Here is a 13,124-nt window from a genome sequence, read left to right on the forward strand (position 1 = left end):
TGTACAGTTCAGCTTCGTCCATCTATCCCCCATGCATTTTCATAGAGCTGCCACCTCCTCCCCTTCTTTGGTCAGCCATGCCCCTTACCCCTTCAACAATTGCCATCTGATCTCAATGCAGCAATGCCTCCTCTCCCCGGTTCAACACAATTCCCATCGAGGAAAAGCAGCTCCTACTTAGTCCAAGTCTACCAGGAAGGCAACCTCTCTCTCCTGCTGCACATCACCTTTAACCTGTTGTGAATGTGAGGACACATGTTTCTCATTTCCGACAGTCCAATTTAATTTGGCTAGGTGTGTTTTAATTGGCATGGTAATGTATTAAAAATAGGTTCCCACCGTTTGCTGCTAAGAAGCATTCCTGCCCTTAATTTGCCACTAATTTAACAACCAACTTTCATCCCGCAATCAGGAAGCTGACATTTTGCCTCCACTCAACTAAGTCTGCCTCATTTCCCATGCCAGGGGGCTTGACGATATTCCACTCTCCCTATCCTCTCTTCTCCCTAAGGGTCTTAATAATAGCATTGAAGGCACTGGTGATCACGGGGTAGTCCTCCAAGCAGAAGCAATGACGTTCGCTTGTAGTGTCTCTATTCCACTTTACTAATTCAGTAGAAAATAAGGAATTACATTTCAAACTTTGCTGGTCTGCGTGGTCTTGTATCACTTAAATGGTGCATGTACCCACTTGGAGAAGATTTGGAAGTGCTACTGAGGCAAAGAGTGAGAGAGCAGAATCAGCCTACAGAATTGAGACTATCTGCTGAGCGTCCTGATGTAGAAACCACCTGTACGTGATTGATTTCTTTGTGCTGAGTGACTCTTCCTCCCCCCCCCCCCCCCCCCCCACCCCCAGACACTAGCCTCCTTGATAACCCAACAAAATTTGTAAAAGAATCTGCACCGGTAAATGGAAGGACTTCAAAGCTGTATTTGATTCTCCTGGAATATCAGCAAGAGGAGATCATTCAGTCCATTGACCCTTCTCTGACATTCAAGCAGTTCCTGGCTGATGATCCACCTCTGTGACATTTTACCCCACTGTCCCAATATCTCTTGATTTCATTGATATCCAGAAATCTATCGATTTCTGTTTTAAACATACTCAATGATTAAGAGCTTCCACAACACTCTAGGGCAGAGAATCTGAATGAAGACATTCCGCCTCACCTTAGATCACTTGCCCCTTATTCTGAGACCATGTTCCCTGGTTCTAGACTCACCAACCATATATATTTATATGGGCAGCGCGGTAGCACTGTGGTTAACACAGTTGCTTCACAGCTCCAGGTTCCCAGGTTCGATTCCCGGCTTGGGTCACTGTGTGGAGTCTGTACGTTCTCCCCGTGTCTGCGTGGGTTTGCTCCGGTTTCCTCCCACAGTCCAAAGATGCGCAGGTTAGGTGGACTCGCCATGCTAAATTGCCCTTAGTGTCCAATAGGTTTGGGTGGGGTTACGGGGATCGGGTGAAGGTTTGGGCTTGGTAGGGTGCTCTTTCCAAGGGCTGGTGCAGACTCGATGGGCCGAATGGCCTCCTTCTGCACTATAAATAATATGAATATGATATGACAACAGTGGTACTGAGTGGGATGAGCATTTTCCATTGTGAATCAGACCTAATGGTGGCTTTTTTTTCTTTCATCATTAAAAACGATTGCCAAAACAGAAGGTAAAGTTAACAGGAATCTTTTTGTTTAAAGGGAATCTTCAAAGGACCAATCAGCAGTTGATCTTAATTGACTAAAACTTATATGATGCTGTTTCAGCTCTAAATCACACCCATACCCACTATTTTTTGACTGTTGCAGAGGTAAGAGCTGCCTTCTTGAAAGTGAATCCCGGAAAGCGCCAGGCCCCGACGGAGTCCCTGGGCGAGCACTCAGAGCCTGCGCAGACCAGCTGGCGAGTGTATTCGCAGATATCTTCACCACCTCACTTCTCCGCTCTGACGTCCCTACCGCCTTCAAGAAGACCACCATAATACCAGTACGAAAGAAGGAACAAGGTAGCCTGCCTCAACGACTACCGACCCATGGCCCTGACTTCTGTGATCATGAAATGCTTCGAGCGGCTAGTCATGAGACGGATCACTGCCAGCCTCCCAGACGGTCTTGATCCACTGCAGTTTGCCTATCACTGTAACTGGTCCACAGCAGATGCTACCTCCCTGGCTCTACAATCAACACTCGAAAACCTCGACAACAAGGACACCGATGTAAGACTGCTGTTCATCGACTACAGCTCCGCCTTCAACACCATTATCTCGACAAGACTAATAACCAAACTCCACAATCTTGGACTTGACTCATCCCTGTGCAGCTGGATCCTTGACTTCCTCACCAACAGACCACAATCTGTCAGGATAGGCAACAGCTCCTCCTCCACAATAGTCCTCAACACTGGGGCCACGCAAGGATGTGTGCTCCGTCCTCTACTGTACTCCCTATACACACATGACTGGCACGATTTGACTCCCAACTCAATCTATAAGTTTGCGGATGATACGACTGTGGTGGGCCGTATCTCAAACAACGACAAATCAGACTACCGGAGAAGAATAAATCACTTGGTTGCATGGTGTACCGAAAACAACCTCTTTCTAAATGTTGGAAAGACCAAGGAACTGACCATCGACTTCAGGAAGCGGAGACAATTCATCAATGGCTCTGAAGTGGAGATGGTCGATAGCTTTAAGTTTCTGGGGGTCACTGTCACCAACAGTCTGTCCTGGTCCATTCACGTTGATGCAACAGTCAAAAATGCCCAACACCATCTACTTCCGACGGAAGGTAAAGAAATTTGGCATGTCTGCATCGACTCTCTCAAACTTCTACAGATGTGTGATAGAGAGCATCCTATCCGGCTGCATCACAGCCTGGAATGGCAACTGCTCGGTCCAAGATCGCAAGAAACTGCAGAGTGTGGTGAACTCAGCCCAACGCATCACACAAGCTTGCCACCCCACATTGATTCTGTATACACCACCTGCTGCCTCAGGAAGGCAGACAGCATTATCAGAGTCCCCTCCTACCCAGGCATTGTCTTCTTCCAGACCCTTCCATCAGGCAGAAGGTACAGAAGTCTGTAGATCACATCCAGACATAGGAACAGCTTCTTCCCCACAGCTACAAGACTCCTCAACGACTCCCCCTCGGACTGATCTGTTCCCTGTAAGAACACTATTCACGACCCCCTATGCTGCTCTTGCTCATGTATTTGCTTTGTTTGGCCCCTTGTTCCGCACTGCAACCAATCACTGTTTGCCGTTGTACCATTTGTCAATGTACTCTGTTAACTATTCTTTTGTCTACTATGTACATACTGTGTACATTCCCTCGGCCGCAGAAAAATACTTTTCACTGTACTTCGATACATGTGACAATAAACCAAATCAAATAAATGATATCTACCTTTGTGTCTACGAGTAAACATTTTCTGTCTGTTGTGTGCCCACCACCTGCCAAACGTTTCACTTCAAAGTGTCACATATGGAACAGGGTGTGGAAGCCAGTCGTTTCCTGCCCTTGGGAACTGTCAAATCGACAGAGAAACAATCAACCTCTCCCTCCAGCTTTCGACAGCAAAGATATCTTGTGGCATTAAAAGTTTAGATGCCTCCTTACCTGAGCAGCAGAGGAATGCGTGCTATAACATTCCTGTCACTGCTAACTAACATATCTAAGACAGTTAGGAAGTATGGGAACATCTTTACAGTGCAGTAGACCAAACTTGGAAACAGAAGGAGAGAGGATCGGGTAATTCAGCAAATAGGGTTCAGGTGACCATTTTATTTTTGAGATTTTCGGAGGAAAAGAAGATTGAAGAAAATGAGAAACTCCACAGGGGGAAAAATAGGTTTGTGTAGTTGTTTTTAATGTGTAGTTTTCAGTAAGATCAAAAACGTGTGTGACGGTTACACTCTCTTGTCTCATTGCAGTGAGAATTGATCAGAGTCCCATGTCCCCTATGGAGGCTAAAACTGACAGTGAGGAAGACGATGACTCGCCTAATATGTCCTTCGACAGCATTCATGAGAGCAGCTCTGCCATTCTCAACCTATCGGGGGCGATGAGAGAGTAAGTATTCAGACCGTCTGCTGCTGTCTTCTGCTTTACTGTTGTAATTATTACAAAATCCCAACTGCCAAGATTGCAAACGAGACCATTCAATGTCTTCTGCTTTTGTGGTCGGCGGTGGTAATCTAGCCTCTGCCATGCATTTGCACTTTCTGTCAGTTGGGCACTACATTGTGCTTGTACCTGAAATCCCTGAGAGAATCTATTGGTGGAGTTCCCTAACCAGAACAAGCCCAGTGCCCACCTCATTGTGAGACCACAAGGGCACCAGGGCTTTGAAATATAACTGACCCCTTTGTGGGCACAATTTATTGGGAACCACAGTGATGGTGCTAGCAAATGTATTTCTTGTGAGTTCCTTGATTGTAGGATGACTACAATGTGTTTTGTGCATGCATTGGGTGGAAAATCGTGATAGAAGTGACTGAACAGAGTTACTTGCTCCATTTCCCTAGGGAGGATTCAGTGTGGCCTATTGATCCGACCCGTCTGCTGGATGACCCATATGGGTGAGTATTTAAGGCAGGCCAGTGGCTGTTTTGTTGGAGCTCTCTGTTTGTAATATATGTCATTTCACAATCATTGCATGTTGGCAGTAGATAATAGATAATGTTCTACTGAAGATTTAGAATTTTGGAACATAGGAATTAGGAGCAGAAGTTGGCAATTCAGCTCTTCTAGCCTGCTCCGCCATTCAATCAGATCATGGCTGATCTCTTCCTGGTTTCAAATCCATCTCCCCATCTGTTCCCCATATCCCTCCAGCCCGTTTTAAAAATCAGAAATATATCTATTTCCTTCTTGAAACCATTGAATGACCCCAATTCCACCATACTATGGGGCAGCAAATTATTAAAAAAAACAATGGGCGAAATTCTCCGGTATCGGCGTGATGTCCACCGACCGGCGCCAAAAACGGCGCAAATCAGTCGGGCATCGCGCCGCCCCAAAGGTGCGGAATCCTCCGCATCTTGGGGGGGGCCGAGCCCTAACGTTGAGGGGCTAGGCCTGCGCTGGACTGATTTCCGCCCCGCCAGCTGGCAGAAGTGCCCCGCCAGCTGGCGCGGAAATGACATTGCTGGGCGGCGCATGCGCGGGAGCGTTAGCGGCCGCTCACGGCACCCCGCGCATGCGCAGTGGAGGGAGTCTCTTCCGCCTCCGCCATGGTGGAGACCGTGGCGAAGGCGGAAGGAAAAGAGTGCCCCCACGGCACAGGCCCGCCCGCGGATTGGTGGGCCCCGATCGCGGGCCAGGCCACCGTGGGGGCACCCCCCGGGGCCAGATCGCCCCGCCCCCCCCCCCCCCCCCCCCAGGACACCAGAGCCCGCCCGCACCGCCTTGTCCCGCCGTTAAGAGGTGGTTTAATCCACGCCGGCGGGATAGGCATCTTAGCAGCGGGACTTCGGCCCAACCAAGCCGGAGAATCGCGGCGGGGGGGGGGCCCGCCAACCGGCGCGGCGCGATTCCCGCCCCCGCCAAATATCCGGTGCCGGAGAATTCAGCAACTGGCGGGGGCGTGATTCACGCCAGCCCCCAGCGATTCTCCGACCGGCGGGGGGTCGGAGAATCTCGCCCAAAATTTTTATTCAAGGCATTTTCACATATGTACACAAAATATCATCCCGCCTGCCCCCCTGACACCAACACCCCGCCACATCCCGCCTTCCCCAATTTAACCCCCTTACCCACACCCACCCCTTGCTGACCACCCCCCAATCGTCCTTCAAGAAATCGATAAAGGGCTTCCACCTCTGGGTGAGCCACTCTGTTGACCCTTGCAGAGCAAACTTAACCTTTTCCAGCCTCAGGAACTCTGAGCAGGTCGCTCATCCACATTCCCGCTTTCAGAGGCTCTGAGTCCCGGCACCCTACCAAAATCCGTCCCCAGGCTATCAGGGAGGCAAAGTTCAAAACATCGGCCTCTCTCACCCCCCGGGTCTTCCGACACCACAAATATCGCCACCTCTGGACTCGGAACCACCTCCACACCCAACACCTCGGACATCATGTCCGAGAACCCTTACCAGAACCCCCTCAATCTTGGACATGCCCAGAACATGTGGACATGATTCCTGGGCTGCCCCCCGCACACCACACAAACCTATCTTCTATGCCTGCAAAGAACCTACTCACCCTCGCCACCGTCATGTGGGCACTATGCACCACCTTATACTGAATAAAGCTTAACCTCGTACATGTTGAAGACGCATTCACCCTCCGCAAGGTTCACCTTCCTCTCCCCTATTTTATCCTTCGACAGCACCTTGTCCTGCAACCCCAGGGGTGGCAGCCCAGGAGAGAAAGGCACCTCTTTCCTCACAAAATCTCAAACCTGCAGGTATCTAAAGCCATTCCCCCTGGACAACTCGTACACTTCCTCCAAGTCCTCCAACCCCACCAGTTCAGCACCCTCTGTGAGAAGTTGGTACTGACTCACACATGATGGTTCACAGCTAATGTCATGTACAAAGCAAAGGCCAGGAACCTTTTCTATGTGGAAGTTAGGGAGGGCTGTTGGAGAACAGGTTACTGTGAGCTACTCACCATTTCTTCTTTCAACAAAGAAATAACGCATGGGGCTGCAGGTATTAACTGAAAGAGAGGAACAAACAGAAATGATGGAGATCAGAATGATTGCAAATTCAGTCCTCAGTTGGCACAGGGTTCGCTGATCTCAGTCAGGTCAATTGGTAGGATGCTACTCTTGGTGTAAGATACCTAGATAAGATAAGGAAACAAATGGACAGGTTTCTTGCTCCTGATTTGCTATATTGTAACTCCTGCTGGAAATCCCTCTGTATAGATATCTGGAGAATGAAGTGCTCTAAAATTGCACTACTGTCAGATAGATAATATGCTGACATTAATTGTTGAGGCTCAAGTGAATAAAAGCTGCTGGCACCCATGGAGTCATATCTGTGAAATAAGTCAGCATCTTCAGGTTAGGAGGGAAAACATTTGGGGCAAAAAGTTGAAGAAGGTGAGGATTCATGTACTGTTTTCAGCATAAAACTGTCTTCGTGTAAGCACATGATTTGACAGCTTTTCTAAATTAGCCTTACTCTACAGAGGAATTTGCTGGGTTTTTTTAAAAAATCACTCTGTGAGTGACATTTTACTATGAGTCCCTTGGTGAATTAATAAGCTGTAGACAAGTTCCATCACATGGACCCCTGGTTTTAAAAGTAGTTTCTGGAAGAATAACCATATTGGAGTTGTGATTTTATAAATGTGCGCATTAAGCTGATTCCTGCTCCATAACATCAAGGACAACCATGTAGCTGTTGAGGCAGAGACTATAGGATTGACTTAACTTGGCTTGGAGGAAATGGAGGGTAAAGTCCTACTGTTCATTTTCATGATCAAGGCGGCAACATGATTGTGAGTTCCTTATGCTTGAGGCTGCTTGCCGGTAGCAAAAACTCAGTATATCCAAAGGTTTTTGGAGAAATATTTGAAGAGGGTGGACATGAAGGAACATGTGTGGAAATGATGGGGGAATGAGATTCGATTCCTTCCAAACCTATGACGTTTATGGCATAGAAGGACAAAGGGTAGCAGACACATTGGAACACCGCTGCTTTTCCGTTCCCTCAATGTCACACACTATCCTGACTTAGAACAATATCGCAATTCCTTTCATTGCTGCTGGCTTAAAACTCCCTCCCCAACAGCCCTGTGGATGTCCGTGAACACCAACGGTTCAAGAAAGAAGCTCACCACTACCTTCTCAAGGGAAATTAGGGCTGTGCAGTAAACACTGACCTTATCCGCAATGCCGGCAACACATGAGTGAATAAAAAAGATATGAAGGCTTCAGCTGAAGTTCAAGCACAGACTCGAATATTCCGACTCTGTGTGGTAAGCCCTGTGATTCTGTGCCAGTCCATGGCCAACAATGTGAGTGCATTATTTAAAAAATACTAAATATAGAATGCTGCATCTCAAACCGCAGTTGTCTTGGCAACGCATAATGGTAGCAACTACAGAGTGATTATTAAGCCTCTCTATTAACCGTATCCATTTTACTAATGAAATGGGATGAGACCTAGCCATAGAATCATCGAATTTGCAGCGCAGAAGGAGGCCATTCACATCGAGTCTGCACTCGCCCTTGGAAAGAGACCCCTACTCAACCCCACACCTTCACCCTATCCCGGTAACCCCACCTCACCTTTTTTGGGACGCTAAGGGCAATTTAGCATGGCCAATTCACCTAACCATCATTGGACCGTGGGAGGAAACCGGAGCACCCGGTTGAAACCCACACAGACACGGTGTGAACGTGCAGACGCCTCACAGACAGTGACCCAAGCCAGAAATAGAACCCGGGGCCCTGGAGCTGTTAAGCAACTGTGCTAACCACTGTGCTACCATAATGCCCGGTCTAGTATGAGGCCCACTTCAACCAAAACTATTTACCTTGATTGGTGCTGCCACCTCCCACTCTTTCCCCCCCCCCCTACACACACACAATTTCCTCCCATTTGTACTTTCCTTGAAGGCGCTGATTAATACTACGATATAGTTCAGTGAGTGACAGGAACCTTATCATAACTTGAGAGAAATAGCCTGTAGGAGTGTTTCCAAGGTCTGAGTATTGAGCCAGCCTTTACATGGGGTTCCTCCCTCATAGTTATGGCTTAGCTTAATAAACAGAGCAACAGACACATCAGCCTTGTTAAGACGACTTTATTATTCGAAGCTTGGTTTCGTGTACACAGAGATCTGGATAAATGCCAAGATCAATCTGGCTAACACTGACAAAAACACACTAATTCTAGGATTTTCCGAAAATCAATAGCCCACCCCAGTTGGACTTGATCCAATCCTTGGAGCTGTCACTTCTATATTATCCAATAAAATTTATTTTAAGCAAAATGATGACTTGTGATCAGCTCATGATTTAACCCCATCCTGTCACTGTTGTTCACCAAGATCGTGGGCGAAATTCTTCGGTATCGGCGTGACGTCCGCCGACTGGTGCCCAAAACGGCGCAAATCAGTCGGGCATCGCGCCGCCCCAAAGGTGCGGAATGCTCCGCATCTTGGGGGGCCGAGCTCCAACCTTAAGGGGCTAGGCCCGCGCCGGACGAATTTCCACTCCGCCAGCTGGCGCGGAAATGAAATCTCCGGGCGGCGCATGTGCGGGAGCGTTAGCGGCCGCTGACGGCATTCCCGCGCATGCGCAGTGGAGGGAGTCTCTTCCGCCTCCGCCATGGTGGAGACCGTGGCGAAGGAAAAGAGTGCCCACACGGCACAGGCCCGCCCACGGATCGATGGGCCCCGATCGCGGGCCAGGCCTCCGTGGGGGCACCCCCCGGGGCCAGATCGACCCGCGCCCCCCTCCCCAGGACCCCGGAGCCCGCCCGCGCCGCCTTGTCCCGCCGGTAAGGTAGGTGGTTTAATCTATGCCGGCGGGACAGGCATTTTAGCGGCGGGACTTCGGCCCATCCGGGCTGGAGAATCGCGGGGGGGGGGGGGGCTCCGCCAACCAGCGCGGCGCGATTCCCGCCCCCGCCGAATATCCAGTGCCGGAGAATTCGACAACCGGCGGGGGTGGGATTCACGCCAGCCCCCGGCGATTCCCCCACCCGGCGGGGGGTCGGAGAATCTCGCCCCTTGTGTCCATTCTAAAGTTGTTTTTCGGATATTGCCAGCCTAGTATCGCAATCAATTCCTGTCCACCTCATTGTTCATCCAGGGACAGTATACCAAAGCTGGTTTCCTCTTTACTCCGTGGAATGTTTGAGACAGGATATTGGGGCAACTGATAAACTGTTTACCATGTAATTTGCTGACCACACAATCCCATTTGTCTCAAGAACATGGGAAAGTTAGCTTAAATCCCATCATGCATTGTGGCCAATGCTTGTAGCTAGAGTTTAAATGATTATCACTGCTATGTCCTAAAAATACATGTTTAATGGTTAATAATGATTACTGGGTATACTTTCTATGATTAATCTCAATCCTTAATAAACTAACTTATGAACTATTCTAGTGTTATCCTAGCTATTCAGTTTTAAGAAGTCTCATCTCTGGACACTCCTTTAATTTTTCTTTTTTAATTTTTAGAGTATCCAATTAATTTTTCCAATTAAGGGGCAATTTAGTGTGGCCAATCCACCTACCTTGCACATCTTTTGGGTTGTGGGGGCGAAACCCACGCAAACACTGGGGGAATGTGCAAACTCTACACGGACAGTGACCTAGAGACGGGATCGAACCTGGGACCTTGGCGCCGTGAGCCGCAGTGCTACCCACTGTGCTGCCCCGGGACACCCCTTTCACAGCCATTCTTCGTTTCTGAGCTGGGGCTGTCAGATATGGGCAGTTCTTGAAATGTGGGAGAGAAGAGGTGAACTTGATGGCCATGTGCACTTTCCAATGGGAGAGGATTGGAGGTGGCCATATAGACACTCCCGACCAACAAGAGACTACTCATTAGTGATTGGCAGGTGAGGTAGCTTAGGCGAGATTAGTCTAACATGAGTCTGCATTAGTTTGTCGCTATATGGTCAAAGACACAGTTGATTCCCAATAACTAGGAACAGGAAAAGGCCATTTAACCCCTCTGTCTCAATCCAGTATGTGAGATTGGGGTTCTTTTGAGAGTGAGAGTCTCGGGGTGTGTCTGTTGATAGCCGTCGCAGATATCTGTGCTCTTCTAACGAAACAGGGTGGTGCTGTTACCCAGAAATAACCTGAGATGAAACGGCAGCATGGTAGCACGGTGATTAGCACAGTTGCTTCACAGCTCCAGGGTCCCAGGTTCGATTCCCGGCTTGGGTCTATGTGGAGTCTGCACATTCTCCCCGTGTCTGCTTGGGTTTCCTCCGGGTACTCTGGTTTCCTCCCACAGTCCAAAGATGTGCAGGTTAGGTGGATTGGCCATGATAAATTACCCTTACTGTCCAAATAAAGTTGGGTTGGGTGGGGTTGCTGGGTTATGGGAATAGGGTGGAGGCGTAGGCTTAAGTGAGGTGCTCTTTTCAAGGGTCGGTGCAGACCCGATGGACCGAATGGATTCCTTCTGCACTGTAAATTCTATGAAAGAAACCGCAGCAACAGAAGGTATCAGAAAATGGTCCTGTCATGAAATGGAACAAAATGTAAATAATCACACAAATTTCCCTCCCAACCTGTTTATTTAAGGAATTGATGCAGAACAGTATGGGAAAATAGGGGTACAAGGAGTACTAGCCTAATCTGCCATTCAATATAGGTCATGGCTGATCTGTGCCTCGACTCCAATTACCATTTGGCCCATCGAGTCTGCACCGACCCTCTGAAAGAGCACCCTAACCAATCCCCCTTCCTTTTCCTGTAACACCACCGAGGGACAATTTAGCATATCCAATCCACCTGATTTGCAAATCTTTGGACTGTGGGAGGAAACCGGGGCACCCGGGAGGAAACTCCAGACACTGAAAGAACGTGCAGACTCCACAGTCGCCCAAGGTCAGAAATCAAACCCGGGTCCCTGGCGCTGTGAGGCAGCAGTGCTCGGTGGTCAAAGAATGTCATTTCAGACACTTGCCCCAGAACCATACTGAAGATGGCAGAAGACAGGGAAGGGTTTCATAGCAACTCAACGCTTGGCTCCTGAGGACTTCAAACTGTGATATTGAAATACATTTACATGTGTGTTACATTTGACACAAATAACGTGGCAGAGAAGCGAATTAGAGATCTCAGCAGTCCAGTGACATCGGCAGCCCACTCCACTGGTGTAATTATCATGTGGTGCTTACTCTCAGAATTTGTTGACTGGCTTCTGTAGTGAGTCCGCACTGTGTGATCTTGCCATGTCCCAATGCACAGAGCTTGCTTGCCACGCCTTCTCGTGCTGCAGCCGTCTCAAATTACCATGTCACAGTGCACCACACCCAGTTGTCACACCAGGCCTCCTGCTTGCTCAGTAAGCCACGTAGCACTGCAACCCCTGCTCCCAGCAACAGCCCCCCCCCCCCCCCCCCCGACACACACGCACAACATATGACATGTTGTGTGACGATGACACCAACTTGTATCAAAGATCATGACGACTGGGTTGTGTAGTTTCTTTAAAAAAAACTATCACTGAAAACACCATCTGAACGGTTCATCTGAGAACGCTGTGATTCAGGGCAACCCCTCGGGGTCATGTCCCAACCTCTAAACACCAATTTACATTCTTCATTTCTATTTTTAGCACCAGTCAACACGTTCTTCAGGTCAGTATGAGTAAATCATCTCTCCTGTTTGATCAACTCTCACAACCTGCAGAATCCGGGTGAAAGCTTAAGTTTTTCCCTCATATTTTCTGCCGTTTTCTTTATTTCTAACACTGTGGGGAAAAAACTAAAGTAAACGCGGTTTGAGTTCAAAAGCTGAAACAGGTTTTGGGTTTTCAAACTGCCCACACCCAGTCGGGAAGGGGAAGGGCTGGCGATAGCCAACTGAAATGGCCTTCCCGGATAAACATGTTACGCAAGTGTCTGTGTGCAGCTTAGGCTATACGCAGCGCAACAGCAGGAAGCAGGCAACTGGCCAAGTTACTTCATAAGGAGGTTAGTCTGTTTGTCGTCTGTGCACCAGAGCTGATTTAATCTTGCCTTAACGGAGGTGTGTGGCGGGGGGTGGAAATAGTTGCTGGGGAAACAGAACCTTGCTTCCCCCTGCTGGTTGTGTTGGTTCAGTTCCGCAAAGAATGATGATTTTGTAAGTATCATAAAGTCCTTTGACAATTGTGTCCAGGAGGACTTTCAAAGAATGTCATTTCAGACACTCTCTGCATTTGATCAGGTGAACTACCCTCTGCAACAGTTGAGAGTGCCCCCAGTGTGGCTGGCCCTGATACACCGACGCTTGTCACTGGACAGGCATCGGGAACCCTAAAGTTCTCTTTGGCGTTGCATGCTAGTCCATTCATAGATTAGTCAGTGAAAGTGCTCCTGAATCTAAAAAGAGCCTCTTCTGACACGGGAGAGAGGGAGTAAAAATGAGAATATGCACATGCACATATATATTATTGTCACTACAATAGCTGAGTTCCCTCAT

General features: G+C 48.6%; 1 protein-coding gene and 1 long non-coding RNA gene across 13 annotated transcripts in view; one reads left to right on the forward strand and one right to left on the reverse strand.

Moving 5' to 3' along the window:
• The window catches only part of LOC140421036 (uncharacterized), a 30,179-nt gene extending 18,249 nt beyond the window's left edge, over nt 1-11,930 (reverse strand). The window contains exons 1-2 of the long non-coding RNA XR_011946655.1: nt 11,837-11,930; nt 6,624-6,671 (exon numbers count right to left, since the gene is read on the reverse strand). This is a non-coding gene — a long non-coding RNA (uncharacterized lncRNA). The remainder of the gene's footprint in view (nt 1-6,623; nt 6,672-11,836) is intronic.
• LOC140421035 (Krueppel-like factor 12) overlaps nt 1-13,124 on the forward strand; it is a 236,070-nt gene that overhangs the window by 198,158 nt on the left and 24,788 nt on the right. For all 12 annotated transcript variants that reach the window (XM_072505336.1, XM_072505332.1, XM_072505330.1 and 9 more), the window contains 2 exons: nt 3,941-4,079; nt 4,535-4,588. In XM_072505336.1, coding sequence (XP_072361437.1) covers nt 3,941-4,079; nt 4,535-4,588 — 193 coding nt within the window. The remainder of the gene's footprint in view (nt 1-3,940; nt 4,080-4,534; nt 4,589-13,124) is intronic.

This window comes from Scyliorhinus torazame, chromosome 5 (genome assembly GCF_047496885.1).
Source record: "Scyliorhinus torazame isolate Kashiwa2021f chromosome 5, sScyTor2.1, whole genome shotgun sequence".
In the NCBI taxonomy this organism is placed as follows: domain Eukaryota; kingdom Metazoa; phylum Chordata; class Chondrichthyes; order Carcharhiniformes; family Scyliorhinidae; genus Scyliorhinus; species Scyliorhinus torazame.